General features: G+C 42.3%; 1 protein-coding gene across 28 annotated transcripts in view; it reads left to right on the forward strand.

Moving 5' to 3' along the window:
• LOC144281191 (uncharacterized) overlaps nt 1-26,408 on the forward strand; it is a 388,757-nt gene that overhangs the window by 72,193 nt on the left and 290,156 nt on the right. For 14 of the 28 annotated variants that reach the window (XR_013349680.1, XR_013349673.1, XR_013349684.1 and 11 more), the window contains 2 exons: nt 20,168-20,231; nt 21,042-21,083. Coding sequence is in view for 3 of the 28 variants with exons in the window: in XM_077844038.1 (XP_077700164.1) it covers nt 20,168-20,231 (64 nt within the window). In the remaining 25 variants the exon portion in view is untranslated. Of the gene's footprint in view, nt 1-12,049; nt 12,243-20,167; nt 20,232-21,041; nt 21,084-22,073; nt 23,625-26,408 lie in introns of those variants that run through there. The other 14 variants (XR_013349696.1, XR_013349679.1, XR_013349697.1 and 11 more) reach the window with 3 other exon arrangements.

The raw sequence follows: 26,408 nt of genomic DNA on the forward strand, positions 1-26,408 counted from the left end.
CTTTCCTAATTTTCCTTAGATATTTATATGTGGCTCTATTATAAATTCTGGAGCTTTTTCCCTTTCAAGCCTCTCTTTTCATCTGTGGTTCTTGCTCTTTGCTTCTCTCCACCCCTCACGCTTGGCTGCCTCCCCACCCCCAGCTATGTTAACAACCCAGTGCATTTTCTTTCCCACGTTTCCACACGCTCTTGTATTTATGTGCAAACACAAATGCTCATATATGTTTTCACTTTTTTTGGTGTCATTTTTTTAACAATAGTTCCCAGGGGAGCCTATGGGGTTTGGTTCTCAGGCTAGCTTCTCCAAACATTTAGCCCACGATATGGTTGCCTCGTCATTTGTTTTTCCCACTAATATCTGTTTTGGGTAACTTTGTGTCAGGTCCTGTGCTGGGGTTTGTGGGCACCAGGATGAATTGGAGAGACTCTGATCTCAGAGATTTACAAGAGTATGTGCTTTAGTGCAATGAGAGAGGGCTCCCAGGAGCCCAGACAAGGGGTATCTGGACCAGGCTGCAGGGAACAGACCTGGTTAATACCACTGGGCTCATTCCTTTTCTGGAAGAACATGTTTCTATTCTCATCTTGGGATGATTCAAAACCCATGTGTCTACCCCAGGCTTAGAGTGGGAAGGGGCTCCAGCATGGAGGCAAAAAGAGTAGGATGCTGCTGCAGGGATCATGGCAATGGTGGGGAGCCCTGCCCAAGGGGTCCTGGATGACTGTGATGGTGAAAGAGGTCAGATGGGCAACACTGCTGAGTGTGAATTGTCCATGAGTCTGTCTTTGTGACGGAGGCACCAGCAACAAGGAAACCTATCTTACATCTTGCATTGCTTATATGTCTATTTCCCACGTGTGACCTGGCCTTCCAGCCAGACTGTAGATGCATGGACGGCAGAATTGGGTCTCACATTCCTTATGCTTTCCCTGTAGCCCAGAATACAATGCTGGTCATAGAGGCATTGATTTAAATGCAGAGCTGGTGACCCAAAGATTAAAAATAAAATTGCCACTGAACATTTACACATGAAGCTACATCTCCAGCGAACTTTTAAAATATATTGTAACGTCCTGGCTTCTAATAGCAGAAATGTGCAGTATTTAAAGTTCAGGGAACAGGGCAGCCTGGGTGGCTCAGCTGTTTAGCGCAACCTTCAGTCCAGGACCTGATCCTGGAGACCCGGGATCAAGTCCCACGTCGGGCTCCTTGTGTGGAACCTGCTTCTGTCTCTGTCTCTGTCTTTCATGAATAAATGAATAAAATCTTTTTTTTTTAAAAATAAAGTTCACAGAACATTGTCCTGTACTTTTTTTGGATCTTCACAATGAACTTTGGGGACAGACATCTTCATTTGTATCATAGTTTTGCAATAGTGCAGACATGCCCTGAAACTTAGGCTTTTAATTTCCCACAGAGAGCAGAGCTGTCCCAGGGAAGACCCATGACTCAGGCTGTGACTTTGCTAACTTACACAGGAGCAAACTAGCAAATGAGGCAACTCTCATGGCCCCAATTTGGTACAGGCCTCTTAAACTTATGGGAAGTCAGCCTGTGGTCTCAGGCGAGCTAGCCTTCCTGTAGTCTGAGTGGACAGTCACAAATGTGGGTGATGAAGGACGCCCACTAGGGCTTCAGTAGGGTCTGGAAAGAACTGGCAAGTCAGCAAACACCAGTCTAGGATCATAGCGTCAGAAATTCCACTGTTGGGTGGTAGAAGGGGAGGAGGGCGGGGGGTGGGAGTGAATGGGTGACGGGCACTGGGGGTTATTCTGTATGTTAGTAAATTGAACACCAATAAAAAATAAATTAAAAAAAAAAAAAAAGAAATTCCACTGTTTGCTAAGCCATCTGTTGGGTTAAACATTGCCTCCCTTGGTCCTCTGTTTAAACCAGAGGTGTCTGTAGGAGAGGAAGACATAGTAAGATTGAAGCCACCAATTAATATTACTACAGTGTCAGGTTCACCAGCTGCTTAGGTTATCAATTATTTGAGTTGCCAGTTACTTGGGAAAGAACCCTAAGGGGAAGTAAATGTGTTTTTGTTTTGTTTTGTTTTGTTTTAGGAAAACTTTGGAGCTGATATGTGAAACCAGTGGGCCACATCGTGGGGAGGTAGTGCAGGGGGTGCTGGTGAGAACACAGAGATCCTCAGATTGCCTCTAGATCCTTATGCTTCTGGCCCAGAGATTCTAGGTTCCATCTGATCTTGGACCTCAGGGCATTCTTTAGAAATCACCTCCACATTTCTGAGGCTGTCCTTGGAGGAAGCAAAGCACAATTAGGGCTTCCTTCCTGTTGACCTTTCTGGGAAGGTGGAGGTGGTCTATTAGGCAGGCAGGAGAGAGCATCCAGCCAAGGCATGTTTTGGGAGAGAAGGAAGCTGGTCTGTGTGATGTATGGTTACTTTGGGGGAAGCAATCATGGAGCAGCCTCCTATGCTCAAGTGATGGACTCTGGGCACTGCAAGGTCAGCCCCGAGCCAGCGTGGGGGGTATATCTGAAGGGCCAGGGGTCAGCAGTGATCCTCAGCCCATTATAGACCCTATAGACACACACAGGCTGTTTTTTTATTACTTGCATGAGAAACAGTCATCGGTGCTGAAGTTCAAAGCCATGGTTCCCGTGTGTTCCTTAACATGATACAGGTGGGCCTTCATTGGAAACACCTTCTGCTCCTTCAGCTCAGTTCTCTTGAAAACAAACACTGGTGCCCTTTGCCCAAGTCGGAAGACAGGGCTGTGAAATCCCCATGAGCTTCCCGTGCACGCCACCTCTTCAATCAGGTCCTTCTGTAGGGGTGAGGACCCGCACATCCATCCCAGAGCTCACCACGGGCACTGTGGTGTCCAGCAGACAGCGTGCTTGCACATGGCTCCTGCCATAGCCACGCTGATGTGGGGCGAGGGGTCGGGGTCCCTCAGCTCAGGCCAAAGTGCAGCTACAACTGGGAGGTCTCCTGTCTTTGCTCAGAAAACACTCTTCACAATCCAGGCTTTGAATTATTTCCTCCTTCCCTTTCATAGTACAACTGCTATTCAGATGTGAGAGCCTTGGAGACAATGAAAGAAACAAATCTGGAGCCTGACTCCCGGCATATGAAAGCTAGGTCATGTGACTTTGTGCAAGTCACTAAGCTGTTCTGCGTTGTGGCTTCTTCATCAGGGAAATGCAAGTCATACTAGTGCTTACCTTCTAGGGCTCTTTTGAGGATTAAATAAATGGATGCAAATAAAGGACCGAGAGTGCTGTCTGGCACTGATTAAACACTCAGTGTTAGCTAGTATTATTAATAATAAAGATAATCAAAATTTTTCTTTAGTAGGCTTTATTTCTTTAGAGAAGTTTTAAGTTTACAGAAAAATTGAGGGGAAGATGCTGAGTGTTATTCACCTGCCCTTACCCAAGCACAGCCTCCATGACTGACCTCCTGCACACAGTGGGACTTGTGTTACAATTGGTGAACCCCCATTGACATGTCATTGTCATTTATTACTTAAAGTCCAGAGCTTACGTTAGGGTTCACTCTTGGTGTTGTACATTCTATGGATTTGGACAGATGGAGAATGACACGTATCCACCATTGTAGAAGCCTACAGAGTAATTTTATTGCCCTAACCATTCTCTGTGCTCCATCTATTCATCACCCTTACCCCCAATCGCTGACAACCACCGATCCTTTGATATATGCAGTTTTCTCCCTTTTCTAGAGTGCTGTGTGGTTAGAATCATACAGTATGAAACCTTCTCAGATTGGCTTTTTTTCACTTAGTAAATTCATTTCAGTTTCCTCCATGTCTTCATGATAGCTTTTTTCTTTTTATTGTTGGCTGATATTCTATTGTCTGGATGTACCATGGTTTATTTATCCAATCCCCTACTAAAGGACATCTTGGTTTCTTCCAAGTTTTTGCAATCATGAAGAAAGCTACTATAAATATCTGTGTGCAGGTTTTTGCATAAAAGGCTTATTTTTTATTACATTATATATTTATGGAATTTACCTCTGTCATTTCAGAGTGTCCAACATATATCAGTATTTGTGCTCAATTTTCAACTCCTGACTCTTGCACAAATGTCTGATGTACATGTCTGTACCCAGGTGGTGGCAATGTGATCTCCAGGATTTCCAGCTGTAGGCCTGTCCTTAGAGGGCACCTTGCCAATCACATTTCACTGCTCTGCATTTGTTTGTGCCCTTCACGCCAACAGCTGGTTTAAAAGCTTAGGCATAGCTTGTCCCTAAATCTTTACTGAGGTTTTTCATGCTTTTCCCCATAGCCTCAAGTTTTAGGAAAGATGGTTTTGTTTGCAACATAATGATTGCAATATAAGGTTGCAGAAGAGTTACACAAGAATTTCTAAAGCATAAAAGCAATATGCAGTTGAAAAGGTGCTAAGTGGCTAGATAGCTAATATTGATAGAAGTTACTTTAAATTTAGGAAAAAGACAAAAATACTGAGGAAGTGAATAGAACTGCTAGAATTTTATGACAAAATTGCCACTTTACTCTTGACTGTATACAGGTTTAAAGAATGTGAAGTGGCAATTGCAAACATTCATTTTTGACAAATTTGTTTCAGATGATTCATTTCAAGAGGGGGGCTAAGCAAGAAGAGCAAGAAAAAGGTAGGATACACTTGGAAAATACTTGGAAAATGAAAGGAAAAAAAGGGACAGATCTCATTGCCCCAAACCAAGAATTCCATAAAATATATAATACTGAATTAAAAGGCTGACTATTTTGAGAAATTGCTCACAATTCACCACAATTTCCAAGAAGACAAAAATGAGTGATTGGATTTTCATTTTCTTCAAATTTTCCTAACGAAATACTTGTTTTTAATTAAATTACAATTACTCAAGGGAGTAACAAAGACATTAGACTTTCTGAGTGTTAGTCCTTGGGAAAATAGCAGTGATTCCTTCTGGTCACTTGTGATATGAGGCCAGCCTTACTCAATGGACTCCTACCAGCTGTAGGAGTTACTTGCTTTGAACTTGGGCGGGTCTCTTCTTCTTTGTGAGCTTTAATGCCTCCAGTGAAGGATTTGGACCACATGTTGTAGGAGAACCTTTTTAATTCTTATTTTTTCTTCTCTTAAACAATACTATACTCTATTAATCCCCCAAACACTCACCCAAGACCTAACTGTTGGTCATTTTCTCTTTGCTCATTTCCATCAGTGAAGGATCATTTTAGTCATGAAACTGCTAATGCCCAAGCCAACAAAAGTGACAGGATTCTGGACAGGACCTCCGATAGTGAGCAAAAGAGGAAGTGGCCCTATAATTAAGGTACCAGAAATAACAGAGACTCTGTCTCTGTAAGAATCCTATAAACTCTAACTCCCATTACAAACTACAAAGTTTGAGTTGCTCCATTCTCTTTCATCCTCAGTCTCCAGATTGCCATTGTCTAATGATTTACCTTCCGAGGTTGTCCTTATTATATACTGTAACTGATATTGACCTACTAAGAACAGTTTGCCATTGTGTGTGTGTGTGTGCATGTATGGGTGTCCTACTATCTCTACATCTTTTTTTTTCTAGGCAGTGTTGAATTGTGTTTTTTCAACTATATCATCATTTCCATCTTGATAGTTTGATTTAGAAAGCATAATATGCTTGCTATTCATGGACCAACACATTTTTTCACTCTCCCAAAATATGCCAAGCATATTGGGTACATGGATAATGATCACTTTTAATTTTTCTTTTTCTTAATGGCAATATCTAGTGACATTTGCCTGTCATCTTATGTAACATGCTTGTGCCTGAGGAAAGGAGAAAGGGGAACTGAGGCCTGGCAGTAGATATGGGGTGCCTATTTTTGCAAAAAAAAAAAAGGCATTGCATTTGCTTTCCTTGCATTGCATGTTGAGTTGCTGTTTATTGTTTATTTTACAACATTTTATGAAGCAAGTAGAGGTTACTATCCCTATTGAATGGATGAGAAAACAGAGGCCAAGAGGGTTAAATGAACACATCAGGGTCTTGTCTGAATATCTGTGTATGTAGGCATGAGCCCACACTGAATAATTTGTCCTGAATCACCCCTTTCTCAAGGAAGTCCTTCCTAATGTGATATATCCTAAAGGGCAGCCTCTAGGCTAAAGTAACTTGATAGTAGATGGCAGTCTTCCAAGGAGTTGCTGGTTTCCCTGGGTCTCAAATTCCTTGCTTGTGTGAATATTAAGGCAAATTGAGTGGGATATTGCAACACTGGGTTATCACTCACATGGTAACTTGCATGGGAAAATGTCTCCCCTGCACAGATTAATTAAGAACCAATCCACTGGAATTCTGTGCTTTGGAGTGAATTACGGGTGGTGGTTTCTGTGAAGTTAAAGGGATGGAGACTGTTTTTTGTGGTTGCTAACTGGAAACTGTAGAGGAGTATAAGTGGGCGCTCAGCTGCATTTGTAAAAATGCAGGTTGTTTTTAATTAATGCCACATGACACATCCAACCACAGCATTTTCTTCCAGTTTGATGATGTCTGTAGGCATTGTTGCCTAGAATTCTCCAAATTACTCCCATGTTGTGCTAGATTCAGCAATGATTGAGTATCATTTGCTGGGGGCAATTGGGATAATAGGAACCTCATCAGTCAGCTGAGGAGGTGTGGACAGCAGATTGGGGTAAAAAGGTAAAATCTGATCCCAGGCTGGTTCCGGAGCCAGTTATGTCCACCTGGAAATAACCAGGGAGTAAGAATTTAGTCTTTGCTACTCAGCTAACTAATCCTTATGGCTTGGGCAAAGGGAAATGCTTCTAAATTCGTAGGGCCAGGCAGTACTGGAGACTGGGCATAAGAGCGCCAATCATCACTATCCTTTTCATAGATGAGCCCACAGGCAGTATGAGGTCACACCAGTTTTCCAAGGCATTGAGACTCAAGATTCTGAAGCTGTTGCTCATACTTCTAGGAAGACGTCCCAGTCTTGCAGTGATAGTTTGCATGAATTTAAAGTAGAAAATGGTAGTTGATTTTGATGTCAGGCTCAGAAGAGGCTCACTTTGCATCAATCACTGAAAAGTAGGAGGTCAGAGGAGGAAGAGTTGAGTAATCACTATACACAATACAGCCTCACTGACTGGAATCAGTGGGCAGGCTGTGTCTGATAATAAATTTTAAAAAAGATTTTATTTTTTCATGAGAGAGAGAGAGGAAGAGACATGGGCAGAGGGAGACGTGGACAGAGGCAGAGGGGACATGCAGGACTGGATCCCAGGACCCTGGGATCACAACCTGAGCCAAAGGCAAATGCTCAACCACTGAGCCACCCAGGTGCCCCTGATTATAAAATATTTAATAAGAAATGTATTTTGATAAAATTAAGATGCATTCAGGATTAGATGTGTATATATATACACATGGGTGTATATTAAAAGTATATACTTTTCTTATATACATCTTTATTTTGATAAAATTAAGATGCATTCAGGATTAGATGTGTATAAGAAGAGTACTTTTCTTATATATGTATATATATATATAGAGAGAGAGAGAGAATACTAATTAAGTATAAAAATGTCATTCTTAATGCTTTAAAATTTTTTTATGTAGGTAAAATATATGTCATGCTAGCTGCTTTACACTATTAATTTACTTTTCAAGTAGCTATTGCAAAGATAAAATCTAGCCTGGCTTCTTCCCAAATTATTAAAAATTCCAATTAGGGGAATTTGGATCGGGTACAAGATGATACATGAAGAAAGGAGGGTTTCATTTGAGTGGGACTGGACCTAGGACTCTGGAATCAAGATAGGCATGTGAGATTCCATTTATCAATATTTAATGATACCTACTATATGCTAAACACAGTATAAGGCTATGAGGGGGATGGAAATGCAGCAATCAGACTGCCTTCCTAGAGAATGTATGTAAGACATCTGTGGTAGGTGCCTAGTAACAATGGGATATGAGGATGATTCAGCCAGCCTTAGGTGCTAGACTGAGGGAATAGTGAGGAACCAAAGAACATTTTGGAGCAAGGAAAAAACATAGCTCAATAACATGAGCTTTGTTTAAAGAGCAGCCACATGTAGTAATTGAGGAGTAGTTCAAGAACTGCTGCATAGTTTGGGTAAGAATGTGGTCCAAGAATTGTAAACTATGGCAGTTAATCAGATGTGAAGAACCATCAAGGTCTGTGGAAGGTTCTCTGAGACTTCCAGCCTGGGAGACGTGGCATGATATTAATAGGGTTAGTCTGGTGTGAGAGGACAAATTAGAAGGTGAGCTTTGGACAATGGCTTTGGATATTTGATTGTGAGTCCTGGGGGATTATGAAGTTGGAGATGTTGCACAGGTATATGGTCTTGAGCTTGATGAAGCTAGAATTAAATCACAAAATTAAAAGTCAGTGGCATAAGTGTAAGACCTTAGTGTGGGGACTGGATAGAAGAAGAGAGTAGATAGAAGTGGAAAAATTAGGTCTGGATCTTCGGTAGTGAATCCTGTGATTAGGAAGTGGTGCATGTGGTCTGTCTCCTCTGTGCCTTCAATTCCAGGCAGGAGAAGCTCTTGCTAAAGTGACTGAGGAAAAAGATGGGGCAACAGAGTTTTCTTGTAAAGAATTCTATCCCTACACCACACAGCCAATGACTGGATTTCTGCTCTGCTGGCAGACTATTTTTAAATTACAATAGAAACAATCCTATTGGTCATTCTCAGTCTTTCTTTCCTTTTCTTTGAGTCTGTCATAAAGCACTTTTGGCTCTTGATTTACTGTTAGAAATTTCCTGTGCAGTTTGGGGCGAGAGTTAGGAGGTCAGGTTTTGGGATTTGAAACCCAAACAAATGTTTCACTGCCTTCCTACAGTACACTTAAATTAATTTAGGGGTCAGAGGATATCCTGTGAAAATATCAAGAGCAACCTAGTCTTTTACTTCTATGTGGATCCAAAAGGGAAACACATTTGAACAGCATGAAGCTCATTCCAGAGGAGCCAAGTTGTACTATTGAGAACATTAATGTGCCCACCTCAAAATTAATTTCTGAAATAAATATTTGAAAAGATAAGCATGTTCAACTTTGCAGAATAAGTTACAGAATATGAGATGCAGTACAGCAAAACCAAACTCAGATCAAGTATTGAAATATCAACAAAATAAGAAAATTTTGCTGGCAGCCAATCCAATTCAACTAATGTTTACCAATTGCCTATTAAGGGAAAGCATAAAGCATGACCAGGATGTGGATGAGTATTCTAAAATAAAATCAGACCTGATTTTTATTTTCAAAGAGAGTAGATACCAATGGATGAGTTTATATAATATAAAAGTAACAACAATAAAAGTAGGAATAATAACAAAAAACTGACTTTAATGCAAAGTAAAATGACTCTGTTGAGCTGAGATAAAGAAGCAATGAGTATGAGGAGGTGGTCCAATTAATTCTGAATAGAGGATTAGGGAAGTTTTCTCAGAAGAGATTGCATTTGAACTACATCTTTGAGGATAAATGTGAGCATGACGGTGGGTAGTTGTGGTGGTGGTGGTGGTGATGCTGGTGGTGGTGGTGAAGAAGAGGGAGGAGATGGGGGGAAGGAGAAGGAGAAAGAGAAGAAAAAAGAGAAGGGAAGGACAGAAGAAAAGAGGAGGAAGGAAAATAGAGCAAAGTCATCGAATATCCATGATTTACCCAGTTCTGTATTATATGCTGAACAAATAGATTCTATGTTAGTGTCTAGAGAGGTAAAGCAGAAGGGGAAGATTTAAGATGACAAAAGAGCATGAGAAGAAACATTTTGGGTCTTGGTGTGTCTTTATCTCTCTTGGTAATCTCTATAGAATAGAGAGTCATTGGTGTGTTCAAGGTCCAGGACACATGGTATGTTGTAGTATGAGATAGTATGAGATAAGATCGAAGAGGAATAGGGACCAGACCATCACAGAGCTCCAAATACTCTATGAATGACATGAGTCATACCTAGAGTTCTCTGGATACTTCTGTGGGAAGCTGGCCCCATCAGGCTTATCAAGACAGTATTGTATTATAACAATATCTATAGCTATCCTCCAAATCTCTGGAGTTCCATGGTCTGCAGCAAAACTTTCACCTGAGGTTTATGAAGGAGAAACCTTGAACCCAGTCATTTGATGGCTCCAGGAAATATGGATTTGGTGAGGGCCTACCAGACATCATTAATAAAGGAAGGGCCAATAAATATATCATGGATGGTGGAAGAGTTGGGTGATGCTTTCTCAAAAGATATGATATTCTTTTCCACTTTAATCTACATGCTTCCTAAAGTATCTGGGATTTCTCTATTTTTAAATAGCAATTCCATATATGCCTGAAATAACTTACAAGCACCTCAGTGTTTTGTTAACAAAGAATACCTTTTATTATTAAAAAAAAAAAAACGACTATGCAGTCTATAATAGTGAAAAAGCTGAAGGTGTTTTTATGGGGAAAAAATTCAGAGAATTCTGATAGCTCTGAAAGAGGCAGAGAAACAAAAAAATAATGACCTCAGAAAAGCATATTATATTTTTTAAGCAAGTTGAAATATCTTAGAGATATCAGTTGTGGTCTTTTTTCTTTAAAGTATGTGGTCATTTGGGGAATGAGGAGGGAACGCATGTGTGTGGCAGGAGGGTGTAATCAGCTCGATAAAGCTCACTACTTTCGTCCAGTTGGGCTGAGTCCAACTGAGATTAGGAAGGAACAGAAAGGTTTTCTGTAGAACAATTAGTGGGTTGTGAGGAATATTTAGTTCTGGTTTTTAGTTTTGGTAAATTTTCAACAAAATAATGAAATAACAATGACAAAATAAGCACAACAAAACCTTAGAAGACCCGTATCTGTGTTTTTACTAGCTTTTAGAGCCAGCAACATCAGATATTTGGGACTCGTCTGGATCATGATGTGAAGAATACTTGCTCTCAAATGTTGAATTCTGACTTCTTCCTAGTGTCCCTGGGCATTCTGAGCAGACAAACGTTCAGCTGCAAGGACTAGACCAGTTTTCTGTGTTTCTAGGCATCCATGAGATTTGGTTTTTAGTTAAAAAGATTATCTTAAAAATTCCAGAGATTTCTAGGCAAGCTGTTAACATAAGAACTGATACTGAACTAGTCCCTCTCAAATTCACCTTGAAACAATCAACAGAATATGCCAAAAAGGGAAAAGAAATCTTTATTTATATGAGTGAGCAGTGAAAGGTATCATCCACATGCCTAGATACTTGGGGAGTTTTGTCCATGGGACCAAATGCAACCAGTGTATGGTGGAATAACCAAACAATTGTGAAAATGTTGAAATGCAGTTATAGTGATTGGTGGATGGCCATTCCTGGAGCCTCTTGAGCTCCCTCAGGCTGTCCTTGCCATCAGGTGGTCCCCTCCTCTGCCAATGCTTCAGTCTCCCCCAATCCAGCAAATAACAGAATTAGGTTTGGCACAATAGGGACATCTCCAGAATTTGGCTTCAGTGGCCATTGTGATTGTCCAAGCTGTAAATACTTGTTAGATGATTTCAGTGTCAGCACTATTGATTTGTCAGCTGAGATGGCGTATGAGGGAGGTATTGTTGTCATTTAGTGTTTATCTTCTCAAAACAGCAACTCCTTCTTTGAGGGGACTGCTTCTTCCTTGCATCAAACATGTGGTTCTGATGGAGGGTGACAAAAGCTCCCCATTACCTTGGCTATAGTGATTGGTTCAGGGATGAATAGATAACTCAAGCAAGGTCACTCAGATAATTTTTTTTTAAAGATTTTATTTATTTATTCATGAGAGACACAAAGAGAGACAGAGAGAGAGACATAGAGACAGGCAGAGGGAGAAGCAGGCTCCATGCCAGGAGCCCAATGCGGGACTAGATTCCTGGATCTCCAGGATCAGGCCCTGGGCTGAAGGCGGCGCTAAACAGCTGAGCCACCAGGGCTATCCAGATAATTTGTTTTTAAGGGAGCTGCGTCTCTTAGGTTACAGAGTAGAGAGTCTTGGAACTCTCCACAATTATGACTCTGCCCTACAGGAGAGCTTGTCTAAGAGAAAAAAAAAATTTCCACAAGGAGCAGTGGAGGTGATTCTACAGAAGTTCTCAGGATGTTGAATCCCCAGGTCTAGTTGTTGATGAAGCTCCCAGTCTAGCCCATCTTTTCTGCTGTTTATTATCCCTTTGATTGGGTGTGATTTTGATATATTACATCCAAAGAGTCTTGATTAAGACAGGAAGGAAATGAGAGCTGATCCTGGCCAAGCCAAGTAAATTCTCCACGTGGGTGAAGGCACTAGCAGTGAAGCTTTCCTTGGAGAGGGAGTGTTGGTTCCTCATTAACAAGAAAAAGAGGCATTGAACTTGCTCAGTGCCCAGTGGAAGTGGTCACACCTACTAGAGACCTGGCCAGAGAGTCCTATCTTCTCCATCTGTACTGAGAGGAAGCTCCCAGTTGTTAATCAGGGATGACTCTTTCTGCTTTCTGATGATTTGCCTAGGATATTGGTTCTATGAATTGGTAATCTGTTGTTGAGTTGGTTCTTCCTCCCCTGTTTTGGTTTCTTTAATCTGTATGGAATTTTTCCCATTAAAATTTCCACCAGGAAGATACAGACCAGGTTCTCACAAATCTCTACTTCAATCCTACCTGAACATGAGCTACTGCTTATTATGTACTAGGTACTGTAATATGCTTACATCACCTCGCTTAATGCATGCGACAGTTTTATGAGGTTGGTACTGGTTTTCTATTTTATAGATGGAGAAACTGAAGTGAGAGGTCACGGTGCTAACAAGTGGAAAGATGTAATCTGACCCAAGCAATCTGACTTTTGACTGTGTTGCTATACTGTGAATACGGGACTAGACTATAGTCCTGAGAGAACCCTAAGATTCTAGAGCTTAGTTACCAATGACACTTCTACTTTAGCCTCATCTGCTCTACTGCATTCCCCATGACCCTCCTCATTCTAGTTTGACTCAGATGTTTTGACCACTTTCCACTTTCAACCAAGAACTCCTGACTAAAGAGTAGGTAGGAAGAGATTCTGGAAGGCCTTTGTGACACTTGAGGCAGAGAAGTGAGCCCTCACCACAAGGGGAAAAGGGGAGATTTCCTGTAAGGTGACCAGGCAGGACAACACTGCAGACATTTGAGAGCTTTCTGCATATCAGGAGGTCGCTGCCACAGACCCTGACAAAGTACAACCCTTTCTCTGAAATAACTTCACCATAAGAAAACAAGAACACTTGAGAAAGTATTTAACACGTTTTCTTAAACTTAGTAAGGAGCAGGGGACATGCGGTACATCATTAAAAGGGAGAAAATCAAGATGAGTACTTAACCTCATCTGGATGAAATACTTCATTAAGAAAATTTTAAATTATTTTTGTCATAGCAAATGGCTAGCTTTATACTGTAGAAAACAATTAGTGAAGAGACAAGAGCTTGAAGAAGCCCTCCAGCATGCTAAGGAAGAATTAAGAAGGAAATGAGAGATTGCTGAAGAAATATTGGAAATAGATCTTGGAGACCAAACTATGCACAGTAAGAATTCCTAAAAGAGAAAATAATAAAGATGCAGCAAGGATGAAAATAAATAATAGGGCACCTGGGCGGCTTAGTGGTTGAGTGTCTGTCTTTGGCTCTGGTCATGATCCCAGGATCCTGGGATTAAGCCCTGCATCGGGCTCCCTGCAGGGAGCCTGTTTCTCCCTCTGTCTATGTCTCTGTCTCTCTCTGTGTCTCTCATGAATAAATAAATAAAATCTTTTTTTTTAAAGAAAAGAAATAAATAATAAAAAATTCCCTGGTTGGTAGAGATAGCATGAGAATGGGGGGAGGGGGGAGGAGATGACAGAAACAAGAACAAATATAACAGATTCATATAACAAGGGAAAAATATCCAATCAGATTGGTTTAAGTTACATTGAATGTTAACAAGAGACCAGCCAAGGACAATAAGACAAAAGGATTAAAAATAAAATTATGAGCAATAATATATGAGGGAAACCAAAAGAACTCAGCTAGCTGACACTGCTATCAGATAAAGTAGAAATTAAGACAAAAAGCATTGAGGGGCCCTCAAAAGGTCATCTTCTGTTGGTCAAAGAGTCAATCCATAATGAACGTTTTGTTACAAATACATAGCATCCACTATGTTAGCAGTTTTAGGTACCGCTAAAACTTAGAAATCTGAGGGAAAACAACAGTACTAGATGTCAACATAGCACCATCAGTGTGTAATAATAGTTTAAGTAGGCAATATAAAACCTGAAAGAAATGGACACAAGAAGAACCAAGAAATCTGGACAAAATAAAAAGGTTGAATTTCTACATTATTGATCTACTTTGTTTTTCTGTTTTTGTTTTTTTAAAGATTTTATTTATTTATTCATGAGATACACACAGAGAGAGAGAGAGAGACAGAGAGAGAGAGAGAGAGAGAGAGACAGAGGCAGAGACACAGGCAGAGAGAGATGCAGGCTCCATGCAGGGACCTGATGTGGGACTCGATCCTGAGACTCCAGGACCACACCCTGGGCCAAAGGCAGGCACTAAACCACTGAGCCATCCAGGGATCCCCTTGATCTACTTTGTGTCCTTATAGAGAAGGTTCCTTCTTTTCAAGTGTTTCTAGGATGTTTATAACATTGAATTATTCCTTTATATCTACCACAAAGAACCTCTCGATAAAAAATACCTCCTGGGCCCCAAACAGAAAGTGTTCTGGCTACAGTGTCTGACCAAAAAGCTTTAATAAAAAAAATAACTAATATAGCATCTAGTCATTAGATGAAGCCCTCTGTGAATGCCTAACCTCTGTATTTAGATTATCACAGCTTTGCCTTGGAGGACAGGCATTTTGTACTCTGTGTTGTTCGAATTTTCACAACAAGGGAATCAAGGGAGATGAGCACACCCCGCCCCCCACCTCCCCACCGGCCACTCAGGGAGTGAATAGAAATTTACTGCAGGCAAATTCATGTTAGTTTTCAGAAAGAGAGAAATATAGGAAATGATTTTTAAAAATTGAACTGTAGAGTTAAGAAAGTTCTTAAGACATTATTCTGGACACACCCAGGTGGCTCAGTTGGCTAAGCATCTGCCTTTGGTTCAGGTCATGTTCCCAGGGTCCTTGGATCGAGCCCCACAGTAGGCTCCCTGGTCAGTGCAGAGCCTCTGCTGCTCATCATCATCATCTTCTTTTTTTTCAAAGACATCGTTTTGTCCAACTATCTCATCTTACAGAGAGAGAATGGAGACCCAGAGAAGGGAAAGGCTTTGTCCCAGTTCATACAGCAAACAAAGTCTCCTGCCTGAGTCTCCTGGTGCATTCTCAGTTCTGGGCTTTTGTCCTGTTCTGTGAGTTTATCCTGAAGCAGGAACCAGGGCCTCCACTACACACTGAGATCATGTGCTCAGTTGCAGATCCGAGTGACGGTGGGGTGCTCATTTGCCTCTCAGAGCAGAGGCTGCTCCCAGGGGACTCCTTGGCGGCTAGGCTCTGCCCGTCTGGTGAGGAGAAGCTGAGCAATGTGGTTGTTATTATCCAAATCCCAGGCTCTCCACCTCTGCCAGGTAACCTATGAAACAACCTCTGACATCATTAAACGCTGGAATCATGGGATATAAACGTGTGCTGGGGGTTGTTTTCTGGAACGCCCTTATGCCCTCTTTTTGTAAGGCTCATTTTGTTTTTATTTTTCCCCATGATCTGCTTCCCCCCTTTTCCCCTCTATTCTAAGCACCTAGGATAGCTCGCACTCTCTGCTTCCTTTCTTTGGATGGCATTTCTAAGTCACACCTGGTGGGCAGCTACTTTTCCACATCACTGGGCCACGTTTTGTGTTTTCTCAATTGTCAGCCTGGGCTGTGGTTACAAACCAGGTCTTCCTACCAGAGCGGAGAAAGCAGAGATGTAAATGTTGTGCTGGCTTTTTCAAGACTGCTGAACTCAGTGCTCCAGAGGGGACCTTGTTTCCAGCCATGAACTTATGAACTGAGGATTTTATGAAATCCAATCCTCATTGTTATTATAGCATAATCCTTGTTCAGTTACCCACCCAATTTTTCTGTAATAGTTTTATTCCTTTCTTCTCTTCCCTGTCAGGGGCTCTGGGCATCTAGGCTTAGGATACCCATCTCCTTGCCCTGCTAAGATGCCAAGGGCCAAAGCTTGGAAACTGGCTCAGCCTTTGAACTCCATTATGGCCAAGTGTGAGAATTGTAGAGTCTGTCTGGGGTGGAGGTAAGGGGATGCCTCTTGAAATAATGTCCTCTCAACTAATCACATCTTAGTTCTGGCACTTTCAGATGAGTACTTTGTTTTGAAATGAAAAACAAAGGATTTTAGGACAAGAAGGGATTTTAGCCCTCACTCACTCCAGATTTCCTGTTTCACTTTTCTGTTGCAACATAATAAATCACCCCTCAGTGTAATAGCTAATCAACCACCATCATTTATTTGCTCTTTGGTGTGGGTGGGGTTTGGTGGAGTTGTCTCTTTCTGTATCAGGTGGTTTGGGCTGGGAACCTTAATTGTCCTCCAGACAACTATTTTTTCTCCATTTGCTGTCTTACCATTCACCTGTCAGCCTGAGCATCTTCATAGGGAGGCTGTCCTTCAAGAAATGCAAGGTGGAAGCTGCCTGGCCAGCTAAAGTATGGGCCAAACCAAGTCACAGGGCACCCTGGCATTTAGAGAAGAAGCAGACTCTACTTTTTCATAGGGGGAGTGGTGTGGGCTTGCATGAATGGGAAGGGATATTAAGCACCGCCTTTGCAGATAGTCCACCACACCACATTCTATGTTCTTCAGGGAGCCGCAATGTAACACTGTGTGACCTAGTGAATTGGTGACATGAGTGGGAGCTTCTGAGTCCCAGGAAAAAAGAACTCACTTTTCCTACCTTTGAGGAAAGAATTGAAGTTCCCTCTTAGACTAATCTGAAAGTATTAGGAAGTGAGAGGGGAGCAAGGATAGTAAGAAATTGGGGTGATATGGGAACAGGATATGTATTTTGAGCTCTGCCAACCAGAAAGCAGATCTATCAAATCAGCCCAAATCACGTTTCTATTTGGACTTTGCATAAAACCCCAGGGCTGCTTTGTGTGTTTGTGGAATGCTTATTGATTACATCACTTCATGAAGTCTATTTTTGATCTGGAAATGTATGGAATAAGCACAGGAGAAATGAAGCATTGAGGCTTTTCTGTCCCATCTTGAAAGGCAATGCTGTGAGCCTGATGCTTTAACTGGAAAGAGTGATAGTGATAGCAGAGGGAGTTCCACCCCAAAATACTCCTGGGGGCAGGAGTATACTGTGCCCTCTCACCTCAGGCAGAATCACTAGAGGAGATGTGGAAGGCCTCTTACCATCTCTTCTCTTTGTTCATTGAAATGAAATTCAACAGAAAGTTGGTGGAGTTGGTCTGAGAATGGTATTTTGTGGTGTGTGTTGCATTTTACATACTTCTGCAAGCTGCTTGCTTCTATTCCTGGGGAGAAAAGGCTTAGCTTGGTGTAAGGAGGTGAGGTTGGGTCCCTGACCCTGCTTCTGGCTGACGACATGTGGTCTTCTTGCTAACTAAGGCTAGGGATGAACCTGCAGCTTGTGCCTGCTTTGCAGTCTTCTTGGGCATAGCAATGCACTTTTGCAAGGGTAAGAAGTAGTTCTCCTAGACTGAAATGGCTAGAGTTCAAGCCCCTTACACCTATTACATACAGAATTAATTCCAAGACCTTGAAGTCAATAGCTGGATGAGCTTCCTTGGTCTAAATATTACTCAGTGCACTCCCCTGAGGAGTTATTTAACTTAGGGGCTTCATAAAGTAAGTATAATTATTCAGGTTATGTCAAATATTTAACAAAGACCTGTTTGATTATTTTCATCACTTTATTGTCTCAATCTTTGGGTCAATGAGCATCTGCTATGAAACAATAGTGGCAAAACTCTTGATGTGGTCTGCCCACAGTAAAAGTTTTATCATGGCTCCCCAGTTGAACAATTGGGGAGGTGGTCATGGTGAAGGAGACGGATGAAGTCATAATGACACATGTTGACCTTACTGTGCTGGTTTGACCATTTGTACTAGTTTCCTATCAGTGCTGTGACAGATTACCAGGACTGTAGTGGCTTAAAACACCACAAATTTATTCTCTTATGGTTCTGGAGGTCAGAAGTCTAAAGTGGATCAGCAGAGCCGTGTTCCCTTGGAGGCCCTAGAGAAGAATCTGTTTCTTGGGCTTTTGCAGCTGCTAGAGCTGCCTGTGTCCCTTGGTTTATGGCCCCACACCACTCCAGAGGCAGCTGCTGTCATATATCTGACTCAGACTCTGGCACTCCTCCTGTCTCTCTCTTCTAAGGACCCTTGTGTTTATGTTAAACCCAGCTAGATAATCCAAGAGAATCTTCCCATCTTTTTCTTTCCTTCAAATTTTTTTTTTAAATTCTAGTTAACTAACATACAGTGAGATATTGCTTTCAGTAGAATTCAGTGATTCATCACTTAACGTATAACACCCAGTGCTGGTCACAAGTGCCCTCCTGATACCTACCGCCCATCTAGCCCATCCCTCACCCGCCTCCCTCCCTCTTAATATCCCTAATCACGTCTGCAAAGTCAAGGCCCTTTTGCTGTTTAAGGGACAATATTCTGTCCACCACATGACTGATACTTGAAACATTCATATAGTCTTAGTTGCAAATATCTATACAGTCCATTCTGCTATAATGTGTTTCTTCAATAAGCAAAGTGGCATCAGTATAATGGTAATTTGTAATGTTTTAATGTTCAAACAAAGGAAAGCAAACTTGTTCTCAAGTAAAAAAGAATGCCTTTGTGATGGATGACCTCAAAAAAGAAGCTGAAAATCCTTCATAATGGTTTACTTTAGAGCAAGAAGTGGCCTATATGATGACTTTTAGTACCAGTGCACTTTCTTCTGTTTTAAAATATTTGGGAAAGCTCTCCTTGCAAATGAGAAAGCTGCAAATACATTTCCCCTAGTGTTAAAAAAAAAAATCAATGGATGAAGAAGGTTTACACCTTGGATCATAAATTGCATTTTGGTGAAGCTGATCTCTCATAGATATAAATACCCCTGGGGACCTATGTCTCAAAAACAGGAATGAAAGGAATTCAATTAGAAATTAAATTAAAGGAATTAAAGATGCAAAGGATGAAGTGGTTTTGATGCTAGGAGCAAATGCCAGTGGTGATTTCACTATTCTATTATTTGTATTACTAATTGTTACTATTTTTGTTAGTGTTCTGGTTAAAATTTCAGATGTTTTGAGTGGTCTGCCCTTAACCTTTTTCTCCCCCAAGGCCTGCTGCTTTTAATATGTGGTTTTACAAAATGTGAGGTTTATCAGGAACATATATATGATATTATTACAGAAATTACTTCATTTGAATTTCAAAGTCACAGTTAATTCCCCACCAAAGTAATAGACGGATACCATCTGAGCAACAATTGCTAATTTTGTTTTTCCTGAAAACCCCCATCAAAGGAGGAGACTTGCCCCAAGCAGAATGGGAGAGCATTTGGGAAATGTGGAGAGATTTGGAAAAGTTTAGGTATAGATAACATTTGAGCTAATTTTAAAGCATTGTGAACAGGCATTACTCGGGTAAGAAAAGGTGGGAAGAAGATCCAGAAAGAGGGTCAAACACTCAACAAATATTTGCTGCATTAGTTCAGAAATTTCTTAGGAAGCGTAAGTTTGACTGTTTATACATAACCGAATGGCTTTGATGCCAGCCTTATTTGTTGTATTCTGCTTAGCATCTTGTTGAAAGGAGGCATTAGAGATCCCTAGCAGGACAGCAGTTCTGATTCCTTGGGGAAATTATGTGCCAGGATTGACTGACTTAGATCAGTGTTTCCCCATCCCCACCTCAGTGTCTGCACTCACCTGCTAGGTGATCAGAACTGATGCAGGAGACAAGCCCTGGCAAAGGATTTAGGCTTTTTCCATTTGTGCAAAAACAGTTTCCTTTTAAGTTCAGAATGCTTTATGAATAAACAGAGAGAGAGAGAGAGAAAGAGAGAGGAAAGGAAGGAGGGAAAGACAGAAAGAGGAGAGAGAAAGAGGAGAGAGGGAGGGAGAGGACTTGGGTTCTACTCACAATCCTTGGGATTTGTTTGAGGCGAGATGAGCATGAAGACCTTTTTTCCTTTTTTCTTTTTTGCAGTGGGGGACCAGCAGACCAGAGCATGGAGAAGTGATGCGGGGAACGCAGAGCCTTGCACCTCAAGGTGAGAGCAAGCATTGCCACAGCTCCTCTTGTCTGCCTTAGTTTTGGAAAGAGGGGGTAAGAGGGCAAGAGGAGGTGAACTTTTGCTATGCAAAGAGACAAGTCAGACAATGTGAGTTTTAATTGAAATCATATCCCGAGCATTTTACTTTTCAGAAGTTGTTAGCATGATCGAGGTTGCATTTTCTTGTGACTACTATTATTACTGTCACGCTGACTGCTCTGGGCTGGGGCTGAAGGTTACATGTGGGCTGGGAACGCAGGGCTGCGCGGGAGGGGCTGGCAGATGGAGCCCCAGCCCGGGAATGCTGCTCTGAAGCCAGCTTCTGGCCGCCTTGGCTCTGGCTCCGTGCTCACTCTTTCTGGACACTGAGCATCGTCCTCTCAGGCACATGGTGATGCTGTTGTTTGCCTTCTCTTCTCTTCCGCTCAGGCATCTTGGATCATCAGCGTGTTTCCCCATTACAGGGAATGCATTGCACACACAACTCACTCTGCTTTGAGACCTCCTCTTCCAGAAATAGAGAAATCTTAAGGTTCTGCAGTGGTTGTGTTGCAAAAAGAGGGGGTTATACCTTAACTAGACTCCCCAGTCTTCTATCAGTTTGAATCTCCTGAGGATCTTGCTAAAATGCAGGTGCTTTCTCAGGGGGTTAGTAATGGGGCTTCAGGTTCTGGACTTTTAACAAGCTCCCAGGTGATGCCAAGGCTGCTGGTCCCTGGGCCACACTTTGGTCAGCAAGTACTTGGACTACAGCTGGAAACCAAGTTAGCTGTGGCCTCTAAGCTATGCACTTTTTTTTTTTTTCAGAAAGAAAATCCAAGGAGAGTAAATGCTAAACTGTTCTATTTGGTGAGCACCTGGACCTGGGGTACCAAGTGGGAGAAAACCTAATGGAGGGGGGAAACATGATGCCACTTCCTGCCCTTGGAAGAGCAAGTCTCACACCCATGCAGAGACCAATCCCATGTCATGTTTTACTGCTGCTGGAGAGCCTGCCAAGGGGTATGGACTCTGAGTGCTCTGCTATGGAAAGTGGCAGGCTGTCTGAGGGGCCTTGGAAATCTTGGTTCAGGGTGAGGTTTGTTCAAAGGCAAGGGTGGGTAGCTCAGGGAGACTGTGTAAAGGATACACGCTTTTATGCCTCCTTCCCCAGGACAGTTACTACTCTCTTATGTCCTGGCCACTCATGTTTCCAGCATTGTTGGTTGTTGTTATTGTTGTTATGTAGACTAAGTGACCAAGGGGAGGGAAAGGATATCCTCACAGTCAGTTGGATGTGTGCTCAGCCCAGGATGGTGTGTCACAGGAAGTGACCCTTGACTTGAGAATTCACTTGGCAGACATCTCCTAAGGGCCCACTGTATTTGAGGCCCCACAAAGTCCTGGGGGCACAGACACAGGGAGATACTGTCCTCATCCTTTAAGAGCTCAGGTTGGTGACAATTAGATAATATGGAAGCTCTGCTTGTAGAGAAATTTGTGTCTTGTGAGAAACAGAACTTAAGGGCTGTCTGTGAATGTTTATTTAACTCTTCCCATAGGCAGCAATAGAATTTCCTCAAAATTGGCTCAAAAGAGCAAAATGAGCAATTACTTCTCAATCAAGGCTTATGTGATTTGTTCTGAAAGAATTCTCCAAAGTCTTCTTGCATTTCCTTTGGAGGTGACTGTGTTTGGAGAACAGTGTTGGTGTGGCTTTCCAAGTGTCCCTGGTTTTAGGCTTGAGCTCAGGATCTTTGGGAACACCAGGGCTCTTTGGTCTCTGAATATCTAAATTATTTGGAAGCTTTGCAGTGAGGTAGAGTGCATGTGTGGGATGGGATTATTGTCTCATTTCAGGCATCCTTGTGGCCACGGGCATCTTGGGGATGATCTATAAGAAGCCACCTCTGACATCCTCTGAAGCACAGAGGATCAGCCTGACTCATCATGCTCACTGAATTCTATTTGATGGGGGAAGGCTTTGCTGTAACCATCCCTGGAAGAAAAATCCTGTTTTGTCATACATTTCTTATAAATATTTTAGTACTAAAATGACTTTGAATATAATTACTAAGAAGTTCAAGATGTTTAATGGGCTCCGTGGCAGTCAAGTTAAAATGCCTGTCACTTTGTCTCCTTAATGTGCACCGAACATTCCTGCCTGGAGTAAGAACCGTGAGTGTTATGTTTTTGGCTTGGATCTTGGCAGGTGTGTAACGTGACTCCTGATAGCAGGACAGCAGATTACATTCGGCTCTAAAACCATTTCTAAGGCTCTTGGCACCCAAACTGTTATTACACGTCTGCAGGTGTTTAGTAATTGGATTAATGCAGAGCCGAAGGAATGTCTGCTCCCCGGCTCTGAGAAACATTGAGGAAAGACAAATTCATTTCGGAGAGTGACCTGGAATGTACGATGACAGGCCTGCGCTCACACATGAAGCCAGATCTAAGCCTGCACGTTTAAAATGAACTGCTGTGAGCAATCACCTTCCATAGGAAAGTTTATCCAAAGCTAAATATAATAACAATGGCCTTGTGAGTCAGGCGGGAAGGAGCTTCAGCTTGGGTTTTGATCCTCTTCCAAAAGCAACTTAGACAACTTGAGCTTAAGCCTTCCTATCATGCAGCTCATGAACCCCACAATCCTAGGTGTTTAATAATAATAATAATTTTTAAAAGACCTTGGTAAACAGAAGAGGATGATAAGCCTCCCAGTGGAAGTGCCGAGACCACAATGGTATCCTGGATCATCATGCTCTTGCCAGTTAATTCCCACCTTGATTGTAAAGACAGTCTCAGGGTGTCACAGACCTCCTCTGATCGCTCATAAGATGATGGGCAGTGTTCACACCTCACTGCAGTGATGGCCAGTGCATAGAAGAAGTGGCTGCTTTTGGGGTAATTTTGTCATTCTGGCTAATTGAAACTTATTATACCCTCTGAGAGCTGGAAACCAAACTCTCCAAGGCTCCCATCTGAATAGATAAAACCTAATGGTTTGGCTTCATAAACCTAACCTCTTTCTCAGCTTTACAACTCAGAAGGGAGGCGGACCATTTGGAGAGAGTCCAAGTAGAAGGAAGATAATGGTCAAAAGGCAAGTTTTGTGAAGAAAGGCAAAAGACTTGGTATTGCTTAGCTTAAACCCCAGAGGGGTAACTTGTAGTTCACAAATATTATTATAGTAGGCAGTGAGAATAGGTTGGTGGTAGGAGGGGAGGAGGACAAGAAGCTAGTCATGGTATATAGGGCATGAGTTTGAAGGGCTTGTAAGGTAGAGGAAATGAGAAATCTGTATGTGGAGGAAGGAGCATGGCCAACATTGCTACTCATTCATTCATTTTTTCAACAAAATTTGCTACTCACAGCTATGTGCCAGTTCCCAGTGCATGGGGACTGCCACATGATCGCAATATATTTTCGACTTTCTGAGAGCTATATTCCAGGAAGCGTGGTATATACTCTTCATACTGGATTTGATAGCACAAGAGGGCTGTGACCACTCATGGGAGCATTTCGATGGCCTGGGGTAGGAGCCCGGCAGGTGTGTCTGGGCAGGTGTTGTGCCCCTCTGGAGGCTTCTAGGCGTCTTGGCTAGATTGATGGGGTTCTAGCCAACTCTCCTGCTGACTTTCTGGCTCTCACGTGGAAAGAAACTTTATTGGGGAGGGAAGATGCAAATACAATTCACATCTGGTTGTTTGGGTTGTAGGTGAGTGGAACATAGAGGCCTGGAAAGCCCCTGTGGTCATCTCAACCTGAAAGTCATACAGAGGAAAGTGGCAACACAAACAAACAAACAAATAGCAACAACAACAAAACTTTCAAGTGAAAGGCAACGATCTTGAGAGAATCTAGGGGAGCAGGCAACAGGGCCTGTTCAGGAGGGAAAGTACTCAGAGCCTTCATTACTCAGATGCCAGTATGGCCAGCAGGGCTGGTGGAAGATCAGGGGAGGACAGAGGAGCAGAAGACTTGGGTGGGGAGATATGGTGCTACCTACTGGGCCAAGGATGAATCCCTGCAGAAGGGGTCAGAGCAGGGGTGAGTGATCCTTATTAGATCCCAAGATAATGCTGAGAACAGTATTTTACATTTTTCCTGGGGCAGAAAGGAGCTTGTATAATCAAGATAAAGACAAGACACAAAGACTAATGAGACTAAAAAAGCTTAATTTCTTTCCTTGAAAATTAAATTATGAAGCTGCTGCCTGAGGAACTAACTGGGTGACTCTTTGAAAAGTCATGTATCACATAAATCTGTCAGGTTACAGTGGAAAAGGTTCTTACAGACTAGAAGCCCAACCTCGTTAGTTTACATCAAGGGAACTGGGAAGGAATGCCTCTAATTCCCAACCACACAACTCACCGGGCAGGGATCACTGAGTCTAGAAGACTTATGGGAGGGGGGTACACATAGAGATGACAGAGAAGGAGGAGTAGCTTCTCTGTGTATATTTACTACCCTGAAATTATTCAGTCAACCAGAAAGCCAGAACTAAGTGCCAGTTCAGTGGAAGACATTGTGAAAGATAGTGAAGTGCTTGCTTAAGAGCTTTCCACTTTTTTTTTTAAATTTTTATTTATTTATGATAGTCACAGAGAGAGAGAGAGAGAGAGAGAGAGGCAGAGACACAGGCAGAGGGAGAAGCAGGCTCCATGCACCGGGAGCCTGATGTGGGATTCGATCCCGGGTCTCCAGGATCGTGCCCTGGGCCAAAGGCAGGCGCCAAACCGCTGCGCCACCCAGGGATCCCAAGAGCTTTCCACTTTTGAGAAGAATCTCTGGCAGAGAGAATAATGAGTTCCTGGGAAATTCAGGTGGAAAGAGACCACTGTGGTGGGCATGGTCCAGGAAGGTTTGGAAGAGGAGCTGTGTGTGTATGTGTGTATGTGTGTATATAGGGGGTGGGAGGAGGAGAGGAGAGAAGAGTCCACAAGGCACTCAGAGCTAGTTATTTGGAAAACCATGGTAAGATTCCATCTGTGATGCATGAAGATGTATAATTGATTTTGATGTCATGTGTGGATGTTTTCTCTGTAAACACATAGAGCCAGGCCAGAGGAAGCAGAGTGCAGTAATACAAATTCCTTTAGCTGAAGTGTTCGAAAACTTGAGTTGTCACCATCTGGTAGGACTAACTTTCTTTTGGTCTCTTCAAGGAATGGGGGTGTCTTGTCAGGCAGATGTTTCTATTTCAGCCAATTGTAATGGTGTTGCCCATGTAACATCTGGAGAACCTTCTAGCTCTAAGGCCTGGCTTATTTTGTAAAGGGAGTCAGGGTGCCCACAAATGGTTGGCAGTGCTCCTTGGTCCAGGAAGGGGAAGGACCCTCATCAGACTCCCTCTGATCCTTGTCAACTACTTCCTTCAGCACCGTCTTGCCCTGGAAGACCCTGAAAGCGATGTCATTCTGCACTCGAAATCTCTTCTTGTTTACAAGATATTTGGGCACAGTTGGAATCATTGCAAGACAGTCCAATTTCTTCACCTCTTTTCAAAATTTTATCGCATAAAGCAGTATGCTGAAAGATCTCAATGCTACCGAAGGTTGCAAAACCAGAGTAGAGATTCATCTGCTGTTGGAATTCTGTCCAAAGACCTTTCTGTCTACATTCCATCCCTTTTCACAGTCCATGGCGTGCCCACCCCTGACACCCAGAGAGCCAGGCAGTTTCATCACGTTTCTCAGGCCAAGGTTGGTCCTGACAAATAACTCTCCGACAGGCCCTTCCCATGAGAACTTGCCCCAGGTAAAACCCTGGTGAAACCTCATAGACGCGAACAGTCTCTGACAAGAGGGAAACTGAACTCTGAAACGTCAAAACTAACAAAACCCAAGAAAGCCAGTTATATACCCAAACTTGACTAATAAATGTTTCCTGATTAGTAGAGGGCCTTATGGGATATGTTTTAATAAGGAGATTGAATTGGATCACAATTAACATTACTTATGTATACTATCAATATAAATAGTTTTTTCATTGAATCAGACAGAAATTCTACTTTATCATCCTGTTTGCTTTGCTGATATTATTTAATCAAAACCCTTTTTATTCAAAGATGTGGCATAGGTAAATTCTAATCCAGACATTCAATTATCCAAATCACTGACATTTTCCTGTTCTCAGAAAAATGCTCCAGGAACACAGGCTGCTTGTTCTCCTACCTTGGCCGGCAGAGAGCTA

The sequence above is a fragment of the Canis aureus genome, chromosome 12 (assembly GCF_053574225.1).
Source record: "Canis aureus isolate CA01 chromosome 12, VMU_Caureus_v.1.0, whole genome shotgun sequence".
NCBI classification, from domain to species: domain Eukaryota; kingdom Metazoa; phylum Chordata; class Mammalia; order Carnivora; family Canidae; genus Canis; species Canis aureus.